This window comes from Morone saxatilis, unplaced genomic scaffold, assembly GCF_004916995.1.
Source record: "Morone saxatilis isolate NCDOM2014 unplaced genomic scaffold, NCSU_SB_2.0 Contig2, whole genome shotgun sequence".
In the NCBI taxonomy this organism is placed as follows: domain Eukaryota; kingdom Metazoa; phylum Chordata; class Actinopteri; family Moronidae; genus Morone; species Morone saxatilis.
This window is the reverse complement of record NW_023339762.1, coordinates 20,171,251-20,186,949: the sequence shown is the minus strand read 5'-3', so window position 1 is coordinate 20,186,949 and position 15,699 is coordinate 20,171,251. Positions and strand designations below refer to the sequence as shown.

At 40.2% G+C, this 15,699-nt stretch overlaps 2 protein-coding genes across 5 annotated transcripts in view; one reads left to right on the top strand and one right to left on the bottom strand.

The window, feature by feature from the left end:
* The window catches only part of fanci (FA complementation group I), a 9,531-nt gene extending 1,855 nt beyond the window's left edge, over positions 1-7,676 (bottom strand). The window contains exons 1-28 of one of the 2 annotated variants that reach the window (XM_035664867.1): positions 7,357-7,676; positions 7,142-7,272; positions 6,467-6,620; positions 6,261-6,318; positions 6,044-6,085; positions 5,798-5,921; positions 5,599-5,684; positions 5,364-5,496; positions 5,199-5,276; positions 4,971-5,107; positions 4,652-4,832; positions 4,472-4,559; positions 4,219-4,349; positions 4,081-4,151; positions 3,848-3,962; positions 3,581-3,703; positions 3,254-3,322; positions 3,055-3,156; positions 2,776-2,967; positions 2,346-2,467; positions 2,085-2,246; positions 1,680-1,859; positions 1,412-1,578; positions 1,236-1,312; positions 929-1,045; positions 802-853; positions 589-716; positions 16-81 (exon numbers count right to left, since the gene is read on the bottom strand). In XM_035664867.1, coding sequence (XP_035520760.1) covers positions 16-81; positions 589-716; positions 802-853; positions 929-1,045; positions 1,236-1,312; positions 1,412-1,578; positions 1,680-1,859; positions 2,085-2,246; positions 2,346-2,467; positions 2,776-2,967; positions 3,055-3,156; positions 3,254-3,322; positions 3,581-3,703; positions 3,848-3,962; positions 4,081-4,151; positions 4,219-4,349; positions 4,472-4,559; positions 4,652-4,832; positions 4,971-5,107; positions 5,199-5,276; positions 5,364-5,496; positions 5,599-5,684; positions 5,798-5,921; positions 6,044-6,085; positions 6,261-6,318; positions 6,467-6,620; positions 7,142-7,272; positions 7,357-7,378 — 3,108 coding nt within the window. In that variant the 5' untranslated portion in view covers positions 7,379-7,676. The remainder of the gene's footprint in view (positions 1-15; positions 82-588; positions 717-801; positions 854-928; positions 1,046-1,235; positions 1,313-1,411; positions 1,579-1,679; positions 1,860-2,084; positions 2,247-2,345; positions 2,468-2,775; positions 2,968-3,054; positions 3,157-3,253; positions 3,323-3,580; positions 3,704-3,847; positions 3,963-4,080; positions 4,152-4,218; positions 4,350-4,471; positions 4,560-4,651; positions 4,833-4,970; positions 5,108-5,198; positions 5,277-5,363; positions 5,497-5,598; positions 5,685-5,797; positions 5,922-6,043; positions 6,086-6,260; positions 6,319-6,466; positions 6,621-7,141; positions 7,273-7,356) is intronic. The other variant, XM_035664866.1, reaches the window with a different exon arrangement.
* Positions 7,677-9,901: 2,225 nt separating this feature from the next.
* The window catches only part of fbxo31 (F-box protein 31), a 9,971-nt gene continuing 4,173 nt past the window's right edge, over positions 9,902-15,699 (top strand). Inside the window, exons 1-9 of one of the 3 annotated variants that reach the window (XM_035664528.1) lie at positions 9,979-10,134; positions 10,175-10,445; positions 12,628-12,699; positions 13,196-13,282; positions 13,718-13,794; positions 13,940-14,107; positions 14,224-14,298; positions 14,476-14,585; positions 14,801-14,954. In XM_035664528.1, coding sequence (XP_035520421.1) covers positions 10,000-10,134; positions 10,175-10,445; positions 12,628-12,699; positions 13,196-13,282; positions 13,718-13,794; positions 13,940-14,107; positions 14,224-14,298; positions 14,476-14,585; positions 14,801-14,954 — 1,149 coding nt within the window. In that variant the 5' untranslated portion in view covers positions 9,979-9,999. Of the gene's footprint in view, positions 10,446-12,627; positions 12,700-13,195; positions 13,283-13,717; positions 13,795-13,939; positions 14,108-14,223; positions 14,299-14,475; positions 14,586-14,800; positions 14,955-15,699 lie in introns of all 3 variants that reach the window. The other 2 variants (XM_035664529.1, XM_035664527.1) reach the window with 2 other exon arrangements.

The following is a 15,699-nucleotide window of genomic DNA, read 5'->3' as shown; positions in this document are numbered from 1 at the left end:
ACAACCAACACTCACTGCTGCTGTGGTCGAGGTCTTCGTGTTGACGATGGCAAAGTGACACTGTTTTTCTACATCCACGTCCTGATCATACAGAAAGAAAAGGCAGAATAAAAACAAGTGGCATGTTTGACTGAATTGCCAGGTTATCATCAATTTATTGCCATAATTGTATTAGTACTTAGAAAGGAAGGCCGAATGATTACTGTTAGAAAATATCAGTCATGTGTTGATCAGCTGACATTGAGGTTGGATAAATAAATGTTCTAACATGGTCAGTAGCAACTAATCTTTAATACAGCGGGAATTTGGGATGACACGAGACAATGATCAAAAGTTGGATTTGAACTATGGACAAAACAGTTTTTAATGAAGGCACCTGGAGAAAATGCAGGTTCATTTAATATAATTGTGTAATGTAAAAACATATATAAAAGAGATATACAATAACACAAACTGTAATTAGCTGTGTGTCCCAAATGCCATAATAAACTCCCTATAAAGTGCTGGTATCAACTGCTACCACCTACTGCCTTGCAATTGTTTTTAAGGTGTAATGCTCTGAACAGGGTAAAGTATAATTGTGTGTACCTGATCGATATCTCCCAGCTGGCTGTGGATGTCTTGGCAGAGTTCCAGCAATAGGCTTACAGGACTCTTATAGAGAACATGCAAGTTGAAGAGAAGACTCAGAAGACCCTTGGCGAAAGCCGAATCCTCTAAAAGAGAGAAACACACAGACCTCAGAACACACCTTACTGTATACCTAACATGGACACAAAGGTTAAGTAAAGTTTCACTCACCAAAACTGGTCTCCTTGCAGATCTTCACAGTCCACGTGATCATCTGAACAAACTGCAGATGTAGATGTGTTAGTGGAACAATTGCTACAGAATTTGTCTAATAAAGTGCACTTAATAGAACACCCACCTGTTGGGAGGAGGGCTTTAACTGGCGTGAGAGCACACTCAAGATGCTGACCAGCAGCTGAGCCTCTTTGCTATTAAATTCTTCCTCACCGCTACTTAACTGTGTGAACAGCGCTCTCTGTTGACGGTCAAAAGAAAATTGGCTTTTAATATAGATGCTCGTATTAGGGTGGAACAATTTAAAAACACAGCTGTCTGAAAAAGTCAAGTAGATTTGTATCTGATGTATTAAAAGGTTCCTGGTACAGATTTTTGTGAAATTATGTTTTAGCCTATGTTTTATTCTTTACAATAAGTAGAGAACGCACCTGAAACTGTCGGATGTAAAAGAAGTTCATCTCTGTAACATCGCCATCATCTGGCTCGGCATCATCGTCCAAGATGTCTGTAACAAACACAAAATGTGATGAATTCCTGTGTACTGTTCAGGTGGAAAACCTAAAAACTCTCTGCTTTTGCAGTTTGAGAAGTACGCATGTGTTACCCATGGTGGAGAGGAGCTGAGCCATCTTGTCTGGATAGCGCTGCTGGCAGGCTGTGAATATCCTGAGCAGACCTTCCAGACACAGGTGGGACAGGCTGGAGCGCTTCTCCTTCTTGCCCGCGTCCTCCACGACACTGGGGATGTTGGTGTAACGCCACATCAGCACACTGGGATGACAATTACACAAAGACAGATCTCTCATTAGTCACAGGAAACGAAACCAGGAAACCCTAACTAAATGCTGTTATTTAGGCAAAGGAGCTTCAACCTTGTCATGTCACAGAGGAAGCGGAAAGTTCTGTCTGTGTTATGTCCATCTGGGCCGTCTGTGTGTCCAGTTTCCTCCAGCTGCTGGATCTTCTGTACAGCCACATTTACTGCGTAACGCACAAATTCTCCACTTGAGCGAAGCACTGACAGAGCCTCCTCTCTGCTCTGAGTACTGTCTCTAAAAGAGAAAAAAAATACATAGATTTTTAGTTCTATAAATGATTTTTACATTTTTGTTGATTTAATGCACATTTAACACACATTTTTGGAAACAGGTGAACTTTTGGCTCTTCAAATTTGGTCAGTAATTTTGATATGTAATATATTGTGTATTATGATCTAACTTTATAAGATGTGATCTTTATATTCAGATATTACCAGTAAGTGTAAACATAGCCTTTACCTGAAGAGCACAGAGAGGAGCGTTGATATGAAGCCCAGGGAGAGTAAACTGCGGGGGGTCTTGTTTGAGGGCACTCGACCCTTTCCGGATTTCTCCTTCAGGATCTCAGACAGCTTATGGTAGCGGTTGAACAGCTCCATGAGATCCTCGAAGCGGCTTTTACTGCCACACAGAGTCAAGTACGCAAATAAAACAAATCACCACTTTAACAACATCTGTGCAACATGACGTCCTGATCATACAAAGAGAGGTGGTTGTTACCTGTAGTTGGCTGTGATGAAGTTGTACTCCATTAGGACCTCATACACTCCCATCACCAGCACAGCGTAGATATTATTCTTCACCCCAACACTGGATCCCATAGAAAACTCAGCTGACTTGTCCTGATGAACACACAGACAGTATATATATGGCTTATGATGATGCTTCCAGTGCCACAACATTAATAACTGGCAAAGGTAGGAGCAAGCATTGACACTGGCAACAGAGTTAAACTGATATACAATTCAAGATGAATTACTTAATATTCATGAATTCATTCTTAGGGATAGATGCTTGTTTGCTTCCGGTATGCACATCTCATGAGGATTCCCATATTTTCTTCAACCAGACTGCAGCTTACTACGTCCACCACTGAAACACTGACTTAGTTAGGTTAGTTGAAGACTGAGTTCCTGTATTGAATTCATACCAGTTCAAAGTCCTCCAGTTCACTCTTGATCATGCGTCTTGTCATACTCTCTAGGATTGTCTGTAGTTCAGACTGGTATCCTTCCTCCTCCTCCTCATCATCGTCATCGCTGTCGCCCATGTTGTGGTTGGCTGATCGGCGCATATTGTGCAGCCACAGCAGGCAATGTACAGTACAGCTCACCAGGTGTGCCTGAAAGGGAACAAACTCTATTTAAAGCACACATGAACAAAACAAAAACACAGTTTAAAAAAATCCTACAATGCAAACAAAGAGTACCAGAGGCTCCTGGAGGTAGACTTGGTCTCCGAGAGCTGTGATGCACGGTTCCAGTTTCACCGGCGGTAGGAGGTCTTGCTCAGGCTCGTAGTACCGCTTCAGCTAGGGATACAAAGACATGGTAAACGGCTCTCCATTTTATAGATAAAATGACAAACAGACCATTATACCTAACACAGTTTGTGCTTAACACAAATACCTGTGAGGAAAGGGTCTGCATGATGGAGCTCGCAAGTTGAGAGTTGCGACGGAGAACATCATAGAAACCCTGAAATAGTCAAGAATTTGTTTTCTCAGTACAACATGCCTTACCAACTTTCCAGCTTTCTAAATGTTAATCACAAAAGAATTACGCGACCAATGTTGAAGGTTTGTTTTTGAGTTGTGTCTGGAATTGAAAGATATGTATACACGATGTTTAAGGTGGAGTAAAAGAAGTTGTTCCTAAATGTATCAAGACTATTAATCATGGTTAGTAATTGTAAAAATCAACTAATGTACATGGCGTAGAAAAGAGACTTCTAACCTCATAGAGCATGAGGCGCACATCAGCCTGCTGGCCGAGGCAGCGACGCAGGCTGCTGAGAATCTCCAGACAGAACGCTTCATTGGCAGCAGAGTTGTAACGAGAATGAACGTCCACTTGGATCTAATCAGGGGTTCAAGGAGACAGTTACTAGACGACAGACCACGTTTAAGATTGTACATATTTCCACATCTACAGATGTTGTCCAGCACCCCTGCTACACATGCATCTATGGAAAGACTGCATACAGTCTAACTGGAACCGTACCTGGCTCGAGGAGACTGCCTGGCTACACTGGCTCGACGCCAAGCTGCCCAACACTTTGAAGTTCTTCAACAGCAACAAGAAGCCAGTTACTGCAGACTTCCTGCCGTCCAGTTGGCTAGTAGAGAGTCACAAAGGGGGAGAACTGTGTTTTAATTACTTTTGATCTACCAATTGTGTTAACCAAAGCATGAATTAATATCTGTTGTCCTGACAAAGAGCAAAGTAGTACACACCTGGAAAACATGGCCTTGCGGAGAACTAGAATCAAAGCATCTTTCAAGGACATGCTGACTTTGAGCAGGGGCTGGAGATGAAACAGAGAAAAACAATAAAACAACCAAAACCTCTACAATATGTGTGTGTGTGTGTACCTGGACAGCTTTTAGTAGACCCTGAACAGTGGCCAAGGGCAGGTATGACAGGTGGTCAAATGTCTCTGTCACCTTGGAGGATGACTCCAGAAGGATCATGGGAGCAGAGACCACAATGTCGGAGAAAAGGTCTGAAGAAACAGAAATAAACCCCCCAAAAAGAAAAAGATTATCAAAATGTAGTCTCTAACTAGACCGATTACACATTGGTGTACATCTGAAAGCTGGGACTAATATCTAAAGTTTGCATTACCTAAGTAATGATTGACAGGTGAGGCTGTCTTTGTGACCAGTCGATTCAACACCTGCTCCAGTATCTCGCCCCTGATAGGCTCGTGCACCTGTCCCAGAAAAAACACAGACCATTTCATCATTTAGTTAGTTATTTACATTATGATAAATCTATCAAATAAAAAACATAGTAAAATGTTACCTTAAAGCCCTGCAGGAGGACCTGTCCTCCCAGCTTACACGCCTGCTGAGTGGGGGTCCGGGCTATGGTAGCAGACCCTTCTGTGGTCTTCCCAAACGGTCCAGGTTTGGGTCCAAATGTATCCATAAGGAAGAAGCCCAGCTGCACCAGCCCCTGGGTCACATGATCCCAACCAAACACACTGCACAGGCGGAAGAGAAGAATTCCTGATTAACTACAAACACTGTGTTCATGATAGATGAGAATGTTGTGCATCTTCACTTTATACATCTCACAGGTTTATTTTAGCCAGAATATTATAATGTTTTGATGCTCTGACCTGTTCCTGACTGTGTCCAGTATCATCTGAGCCACGCTGCAGTGTCCGGGCAGGAGGTCCTGCAGGAACTTTGATCCCTGCTGCAGCTGCTCATCTTTAAAGCTCTTGATGATCGCCACCTTCAAAAGGTCAAACACCTACCCAAACGAGAACAGAGAACAAATAGGTGAGCAGAAATAATAAAATAAGGATCAAATAAGTGTAGGGAAAATAGTATAGGTTTCTGACCTGCTCCTCATAACGCTGAATGCGTGCCACTGAGAGCAACAGGGCAACACTGAACGGGCAGAGATCCCCGTAAGATATCTGCAGAAATGCAATTCAAGGTTTATGGTACATTCTACATTACAAAAGTAAACAAAAATAATTTAATAACAGGTCTTTATAAATGACCTTAAAGCTTTTAAGGAATTCTCTGCCGAGTTCTTGGTCGAGTCGTATAGCAAAGACTATGTGGAGGATAGCAGTGCCCTCCACATGCCTCAGCTGGTCCTGTGGAATTGACTGAACCTCCAGATCCAGGCTCCTGAGGAAGAAACAGCAAAAAAAACAAAAACAACGATCAGTGAATGCAATAAGATTGAGAGTGAATACAGTTTATGCTACTTGTAATGTATGAGACACTCACTCTCCATGTTTTTGTTCTTCTTCCTGGCAAACGTCTTGCTCCTTAAAATAACTGATGATTCCATCCAGGACCTGTTTCTTGCAACCCTAACAAACACAGTGCAGTGCAGGTATTTAGATCATTGAAACAAAGAGGAAACTTGATTAACTGCTACTTAAAATCCAAATATTGTTACACACACACACACACACACACACACCTTTGCAGACAAAAGCAGCAGCTGATAAACAAGTGGAGGGATCTCCTGCAGATCCAGTTTGGTGAACATCCTCAGTACTTTCTCCACCACAAACCGCAGCTCCTCTGGTGACAAGGGCACATCCCTACAATGAGGGAAGCACAACAAGAAACAGATAAAACATTGTGACAGCAATACAAAAAGGAAAATACAAGGTACTCTGAATGGTATCTGAGAATGTGATGGTCTAATAGTAAAAGGTGTTACCTGAACATGGTCGTCAGGTGGATAACACATTGAGGGTCCCATCTGCATATAATAATAATAATATGCTGTTAAGGATCCATATCTAAGGGTTTAGGCTTAGATATTTAATCTCAATGAGGGGAGCGGACGTGCCGTTGTTATCATATATGAGAACTCCTTGAAAACTACATGTACATTTGCACATGTGCATGTAGTTTGGAATCTAAGATGTCCTCACCTGCTTGAGCAGAGGCTGTTGATCAGCTGTTTCTTGTATTCCTCACCACTGAGTTCGCCTAAAGTTATGATAAAATAACAAGCAACCACAAGAGGCCGAGATCCATCATCTTTCAACATCTGCACATTGTAGATAAAACAACTGAGATAGATGTCATTGTGTCTGATATAATAAGAGAGTTACCGATGATCGTAATTTGCACTTACCTTTGCCATAAGACAAGGCTTCACAGGCTGAAAGGGCAGTAAGCACAGTAGGAAATAGCTCCAGGGATTTCCCACTGCCCATTTTTCCCACCTTAATGGCTTCAACAAAAAGAGACGCCAGTTGTGCAAGAGAGGGTCCGGACAGGGTATGAGTCTGTGTATGACATTTAAGATGCAAAATGGTAAGTGGACAGATGTGATCTTCTAGACAGATGAACAAAGAAAAGGGCAAAAAATGTAAAACACATTTCAAGATAATGCCCAAACTGATGATAAATGATGAACAGGATGTTGTTTTGGGTAAATGGAAAGAGAAATGAAGTTGACACAAGAACAGAAAGAATTTGTGCATGTCCTCAAATGATGTTTTAATAATTATGTTTGTAATCATTTCTACAATAGATAGATAAATAGATACTTTATTAATCCCCTTGGGGAAATTAATGTACCTAGTGGCTCAGACTGTTAGCATAACATATATAGTATACCAGAAACAGGTCTGCATTTTCACTGCAGTTTGCAGGGATGCATTTATGGATCAAACTGTGAGAAATAATCAAGATACAGTAACTCAACCAGTGACTATGCGAGTTACTGACAACGAGCCCCGACCACTCTCATTAATATAAGCCACTTGCTGTATAAGTAGATGCTCATCAAAAGCATCATATTTACCTCCAGCATCAGCAGTCCAATGATATCAGCTGCCACCTCAGTCTGAAGATCCCCAGACTCACACAGAGGGATGCAGTGTTGATAAACAAGAAGTCGGCGGTTCGATCCCTCAGTGGAACCGGGTGGAGAGCCTAACACAAAACACCACATTAAAACCAAATGTAGGTTATTTTGTAATGACTCTGGACATATGGCGGCTGGCATTGGGGACTTACCTTTAAATATGCCTTTAATCATGGTCCCAACCTTCTTGCCCTTCAGTGCGCCATTGGTAATCACAGTGATGAGCTGGAAAGCAGATCATAGAGGCATTGGTGTAATAGATAGATAGATAGATAGATAGATAGATAGATAGATACTTTATTTATCCGGAGGGAAATTCAAGCATCCAGTAGCATACAAAATACAAAACATACATTAAACATACATTAAACTAAAATTAAAAACCCTGACCTTAAGAACAGAGTCAAAAAATAAGATAAAAGATAAGATGTATGTAAAATGAACAGGTATAACAATGAACAGTGGCTTACAGTTAAACATTGCAAACATAAACTTAACAGTATAAACTTAACAGTATAAACTTAACAGTATAAACTTAACAGGTGATAAAACTTAACCAGTATTAAATGAAACAGTAGGCTACAGTTAAACATTGCAAACAGTAAACAGTGCAAAGGATGTGCAAATACAGGCAGAATGTTAATGTTAGTCTTATGAAGATTACTACAAGCGATGGGCTAAATTAACAAAAAACAACATTACCTGGTCATTTTTTAAGGAGAGGGACAGGTACTTTTCTGAAAGCTCGGCGGTATTTCTCCATCTGATAATGTGACTATTTTATCCAATTTCAGCCCTCATGATCGAGCTGCAACCAGGACACCAAGTGGCTGGTAGGAGAGCAATAGTTTGTTGTTTACTCGTTGTTGTTGTTGTTACTGTGTGCTAACGCTAAATGGTAAAGTTGATAAACTAAAGAGCGCGAATAAAAAGGGTTTAATCTGCGTTTCTCTTTTAGCTAAATTGTAATATCGGACATTCAATTGAATTTATTGTGCACTAACTCCGTGAAAGGGAAAAGCCTTCAGTATCTTTCGGTAACGCTTTTCAACTTCTCCGCCAGCGAACACTTCCCTGTTGTTGCTTCAGGTTGCCATGGTCGGGCTCAAAGGTATTCCCACATTTACATGACTCAAAATGTGTGTCCTGATGGTGTAAATCTGTTTTATATAAGGAATCATATATTCTGTATGTAAAAAATTTAATTAGCACAGTAATTAGTACTATCTGTTGGATAAATGTATGTAGTAAAAAGTCAAACATGTATCTGTAATCAGGTAAAATTAGGCCTATAAATAATTATGGCATGAAAATAGGAATGAATTAAAGTAAATTAGTAAATAATTCTTACATATCCTCCACCACTAGAGGGAAATTACCAGGAATTAAAGTGAGGCATCTCATTTATGTCAGTAGGGGAACATTTTTAAACCATATTATTGTACTTATTTATTTTTTTATTTATTTATATTTTTATTTTATTATGTCGACAGCGATACATCAATACAAATACAATATCAGTCTTTTATTGTCTTTTACAGGTAATACAGGGCATTTTACAGCATTCTTACATACATGAAACACAATGTGTTCTCTGCATTTGACCCACCCACTATTACAATAATACTCCATTGTACAGTAATCGTTACAATAATATGTTAAAAAATTTTCCCCTTACTGACATTAATTGAGATGCCTCCACTTTAATTCCCTGGATAATTTCACTCTAGTGGTGGAATTATGTAAGAATATTTTACTAATTTACTTTAAATTCATTCTATTTCATTGCCATATTATTATTAGCCTAACTGTACCTGGACTACAGATAAATGTTTGACTTTTTACTACACTACATTTATCCAACAGATAGTACTAATTACTGTGCTAATTAAAAGATTTTTACATTACAGAATATATGAATCCTTATATAAAAACACAGGACTTACCCAACAATAGTATTTCAGTAGTGTTATGTGCTGGGGGGATAATAGTTATATTTACATTATCTCTACAAACAAACAATACTATACAAAATATATTAGAATAAAATAAAAAGAATTGTATTATTGGTATACACATATAAAATAAAAAAATAGAAAAGGAAAATAGCTAAATCTAATAAAAGTTACTGTACATTCAGTTCATTCCTTGGTAATAATCGTAACTTCTGCGACACCACAATCTTTAAAAACATTACTATTTAATTTCTGTCAAGCACACACTGCGGGAATACACTTTACATTTACATCTTATATATTAGCATATATTGTGTATATTATTTCTGGTTAGGCTTTATTATAGGCTCTTATTTCTTTTTTTAACTTATATGATATACCTACATGCATTTTTATTCTATATATACTGTGTAGATACTGTAATATAAGTATTATTTCTTATTCTTTAACTTGTGTGAGTAGAACAACTGCCAAAACAAACAATTTTCCCCCCCTGGGATCAATAAAGTATGTCTGATAACACAATATACGACCATATATAGAGATAGAAGTAAGTGGCATTGCTACATTTAGACACTACCTTCAAAGATTGGGTGGTAATTATTGACAGCAGGGGTTGAATTAAGACGGATGTAACTTAATGAGCAAGACATTTTCCAGGGAAGGGAGGAAATGAAGCTGCAGCTCTGGGAAGCTCTTTACGCTCTTTAGTAACGTGACGTCCGAAAGAAAATGTTGTGCCCGTGCTCCAGAGGACAGGCGAAGCAGGCAGTGCTCAGTCTTCAGCTGATACGATGTGTTGTGCAGTGATGTTAATGTTGCCTGTTTGGTGAACTACGGATGGCTGTTTGTGCCAGGCTCTGCGGAGTGGGTCAGTCGCGGCGTGCAGGGAGGCGACAGCGGCAGAACCAGCAGGGCCAGGGAAGCGATTCCAGACATGGACGAGGAGAAGAGGAGCGGATCGTTGGGCCAGAAGCAAGCCGAGGTGGGTGCAGCAGGCGGCGGAGGAATTTAGGGAGGAGGAGGAGGAGGAGGCCCGGAGAGCGGCGACGCCACTGCAGGGCCGAGTGACGCTTGTGAATATGGCAGCGGTCCTGTAAGAAGAGGCTGTACGGAGCACACGGGACCTCCACACCCGCAGTCATTAGCGGATTTACCGCCGGAGCTTTTGGTGGAAATATTCTCCTTGCTCCCCGGAACAGCTCTGCCTAATGTCGCCCTCGTCTGCAAGAAATTCAAACAAATGCTCAACACCGAAACCATCTGGAGGAGGCGGTGCATGGAAGGTAAATATAGCTTTTTTTTTTCTTCTTCTCCTGGATATTAGCAGCAGTGATATTTACCGTGTAACGTTACGCTGCTAAATAAAGGAGCGGACTCACACATTAATATGAGATGTGTGTGGAGTGTGGACCCAGACTGTAGCAGATTCATTCCCGTCGACAGGTTATTTAGGCTCGGTGCATACAGCTGTGCTTTCTCGGAAATGTCTGCCCACTAAAAGCATTTCTATTGATCTGTACGGGCACCAAAAGGAAATGAACGTTTTTGCTTCCTTACATTTTCCTGCTGTAAAAAAAAATAATCAATCAATAAAAAATGAGGCCTCTCACTGTTATTACGCCCATGTCAGCCATTCTGTGTGGCTGATAAGATTGTTGATTCAGGGCCGGACACTTTGAGCACCACCAGCCCATGTTGTTAGTCAAGTGACTGCACTGTGGTAACAAATATATGTCTCATAAAATGTATATAGTTACACACAAATGGCATGTGAAAGTATAAAGATACACTCCCAGCTCACTGTTGATGTTTTGAAACAAGTAGTCCCTCTGGAACAACTGTAGGAAATTAATATTTTATTTTTGTATACATTTTTCATGTATCCATTGTTATGGCATATGTAATTATGATATGTTAACTTTTCTGGTAAATCAAACAAGAAGTTGTTAATGGATAAAATAACCAAAGAAAGATCCAGTGTTTCCATAAAGCAGCAGTCTGATTATTATTATTATATGTGCAATATTTCCTACAGTAGTCAGCTACACTCAGAGGTATTAAAGGCAGATATATCATGATATAAATGTATCATAAAATCTCGCACAGTAGACAAATTAGTTACCATACTTTAAATTGTGTTAAGAAGAATGCTGCTTTTTTCTAAATGTCAAACAAAAACATGCAGCTTAAAGACATAACTTGTGACTTGTCCAGTGGGAACTTGTCATTGTAATTTTCTCAATAAAATAAACGTAGAAATTTATTAATTGGAAGAATGCTTAGTAGATTCATTGATAATTAAAAAATAATCATTAGTTGCAGTAACATGAGCAGGGAATATTGGGGATTTGGTGGCCATTGTTTTTCACTGTAACATAATCGTGTCATAATCATTACGACATAAATTTGATTACTATAAAATGATACAATATATAAAGGAATCGGAAAGCATGAAACAGTTACAGAATGTACACTATCGTGCAAACTGCAATGTAATAAAAGCAGAACTTAAAAACAAAAAAAAATATGTAAACAACTTCAGCATTGCTTCCTTTTAGCAGTTGCATACACGATAAACTGACTATAAAATACTCAAAAGTATTGAAATATTCAAAGAGATATTTCTCAAATGTTCTGTTGCACAAGTAGGAAACAAATTGTTGTGTGCCATGGTGTTGAAGAGAGATAGTTGTGGGTTATTAATTGTTGTGTTATAAAGTTATAACTGTTAGTAATAAGGGTACGCAGTTCACAGGACACCCCTCAATACACGATACACAGCTTGCCCCGACCGTAGCGCTCTGTGCAGAGTTACAGCAGTTGTTTCCACTATTAAACTATTCATCCTGTATACTGCCCAGCACTACACCCCAGGCGTTTACAGTAAGCTAGGAGGCCCCTTTTATGTATGGAGCAGAACAAAAACTTTAGTACCATTAAAACCACTGAATGAAATCAAAGAATTTAACTTCTTATGCTTTATTTAAACCGTAGAAGCTGTTTGAAGCCCTCGTTTTCAAAGGTGTCAAGATAGAAGAAAGCAGTTACAGTAAGTCTCTACAAGAGACATTTAAATGTCCTTTGTAAGGTTCTTGGGTCGGCTGCTGGGCCCCGAACAGCTGTTCAGTTCACTTGTGCCTCTGTGCTAAAGAAGTCTTGTGAATCGGACGTGATCTGGTCACAGTGTGGACTATACATCTTGCTGGCTGCTATGCAAATGTCCCGTTCGGCTGCTCTCAGTGACAACATTAGTCAGATTTGACTTTTTCCATTGTTTAGTAATAATGTGTAACACCACGATTAGCATTGTGAATTAGATAAATATGGAGATATCTAATCAGTGTTTAAAAATTTGACTCACTGCATTTTCATTACCACTTATAAAGATACAGATATTTTGCGTACGTAGCCTTAGCGAATCAAATTTGATGTTAATCCTGCTCCTATTTCCCTTTCTCTCTGCAGAGTTTGGTATGAAGGACGATCTGAGGAAGATGGAAGTGGGAGGAGTGTGTAGCCGGGACCTCTATGTTAAACGTGAGTTTTGACGGCTGGATTAACAGTTTTCATGTCACCCATGCATTGGTCCAGTGAAGTATTTGGTTCAGTCATACTCCATCGGGTCATTCAATATTTGCTCCCTCATATTTTCTTGTGTGTATGTGTGTCTAGATAGATCTCCCTAATTCAGACTGTGATTTGCAGCAGATGGGAAACAGTCCTAGCAAATTTCCTTTTTAATATAAATGTGGTTTGTCTGATCCACATAGACTATTGATAATAAAACCTTTTTTTTTTAATGTAGTCTCTCCCATCTGTTCCTCCTTTTTGTATCAGCAGAGATATATAGAGCTCATTTTGCATTTTGAAATTCCAGCTGCCACAAAACATGCCAGGCAAAGTGGTTGGCACCTGTTGGCTCTTTGAATAGATTATTTTGGCACATTACTGCATTCACTAGACGGCTACAGTGGACTGAGCCTGTTTAGGTCCTGGTGGCTGCTCTACACATGCCTGTGTTGTGCCTGTCCAGGTGTCAACCCACGGGTGAAATCTGGGCGCTTTATGAAGCTCCTCCCGGACTACGAGCACATGGACTATAGAGACGTGTACACACACTGTATGTACATGGGCCTCAAAGTGGAGGGCTACAGCATGAGGGGTTGTGTGAGTGGGACTCTTATTGATTTAATTTGTAAGCAAACAGTTGCAGCAGTGTTTATGCATCCTGTGTGATCGGTGAATGTGTTGATACTTCACCTTAGCACTGTTTGCCTTCATATTAAGTGTGAAATGGGAGGCCAGATCATTTTTGGTATGCTGTGTGTGTTGTTCAAACTGGCTGCCAGGAAAATGGTCAGTTTACATTTTCTTCCCTTTGGGTTTACATCTCATAGACTCCATCCTCACAGACATTCAATAAAAGGTTGAGTCTGTAGGTTTTAACATCTCCTCTTGTGTTTTTAACCATGCAAAGTGTAGCTCATAGTAAAAGGTGGGTGTAACATTGCAGAAACTGATCAGTACGGTGTGATGTTGTGCTCTTGTGTTGCAGTGCTTCACCCGTACAGACATATTTTGGGCTTATGGCAGCCTGACATAGGGCCTTATGGCGGATTGCTCAACGTTGTGGTAAGCAGTGTTTCTCAATCAAGACATTTCCATTAAGATGAGGAACAATGACAGCAATTTTCAGCAAGGAACCAAACAATATCTTATGATACTTTCAATTGAAATTGAATTGAAATGAATTGGTGTGTGTGTGTGTTTCATTCAGGTGGACGGGCTTTTCATCATTGGCTGGATGTATTTGCCACCTCATGACCCCCGTGTGGAAGATCCCATGAGAAGACGTCCGCTCTTCCGCATCCATTTGTGGGAGAGCAAAAAGGCCACTGTGGAGTGTATGTACGGACACAAAGGTCCCCACAAAGGAGACATTCAGGTACAGGGCTTAAACGGCACAAACGCTTCTCAGTGTGCCAAAGAATACTTTAATTCGAGGTTAGAAGCTAATAAAAGTAGGTCGTCCTTTAATATGTGTCATTGTGTTATTTTCAGACTGTCAAGAAGGATGAATTTTCAACCAAATGTAACCAGACCGATTATCACCGCATGCCAGGAGGCAGACAGGAAGTGGGTCAAATCAGATAACTGTTACTATGTGAAACCTGATAATGACTTGTTATAAATACTCACTTACCTTGTTTGTCTTTAAAGCCTACTTACTTATAATGGTAATTATTATTCATTATATATCATTATACTGTTATGTTACTGTTATCTAATTTGTGTGTGTGTGTCTGTGTGTAGGAGTTCAGGACGTGGTTGGAGGAAGAATGGGGTCGGACACTGGAAGAAATCTTCCACGAGCACATGCAGGAGCTCATTCTGATGAAGTTTATTTATACTAGTCAATACGAGTATGACTCTCTTCCTTACATCAGACTTTCTTTGTGGCTGAAATCAACAGTTTCAATGAATGTAATGCCTCGGTAGATTTTATAGGTTAACCAGTGATGCAAAGAGGGGCTTGTAAGAGATGGTTCTCTTATGAATTCATGTATAGCCCGTCCATGTAGTTCTGATTGGAGGCGCAGGTAAAAAGCTGTGGCTTTCATCTGCTTTCTTTTGACAGTAACTGCTTGACATACCGGAGGATCTACCTGCCTCCTGTGATGCCCTCTGACCTGCTGCAGCCGGGCCTTTTCAAAGGCACCTATGGCAGTCACGGCTTGGAGATTGTCATGCTCAGTTTCCACGAGACGTCTGCGCGAGCCACCAAGCTCACGGTAACTTAGTGATCAATCATTATAATGATGAACTGATGTTAGCTAATTAATTAACAGAAATGAATCTTACGCCCTGCGGTATAAAGTAATTGCAGGCTTATTACAATTCAAGGATCAAGGAAGGATAAAGGATCACAGAAATGTATTCATCATTATACAACACAAGGTTGTACAGCGAACTGAAAGTTTGCAGTCCTTTCATGCTATAGAACAACAGGTAATTATATTTATGTTAGAATAACATAAACTAAAATATAAAGGGGTATTTATATACATATACACAAACAGCAGCAACCAGATAGTGATGAAAAATATGGTTTTATATGGTCATTTTCACATAAAAAGAAGTATTGTCCATGCACTGTTTGAGCACCAAGCATCCGCCTCCTCTCGTTCTGCTCTCTGTCGGCTCAGAACACAACCCGCCCATCGAGCGCTTGATCCGGGAGGATGATAGAGCACGTCTATGTACAGATGTGGGCACACCAGTCTCTGATTTCCCATTGTTTGACCAAACCGGACATTATCCGGGGGCAGCCATAAGTCCAAGTTGGGCCATCTTTACGACTGTCTTCCTCTCCTCCTGGTGATCGAGCACACACTCGTCGCGGTGGGTTGTTCTGGCTGATCTGGCTAAGTAGAGCAAATCAAGGTCCGCTGGTCTTTAATCCAAGCCCTATGCTTTCTCTTCCAATGACAGCAATAAAGTTGAAAACTGTAAGAGATACACTGCTTAATAATAAAG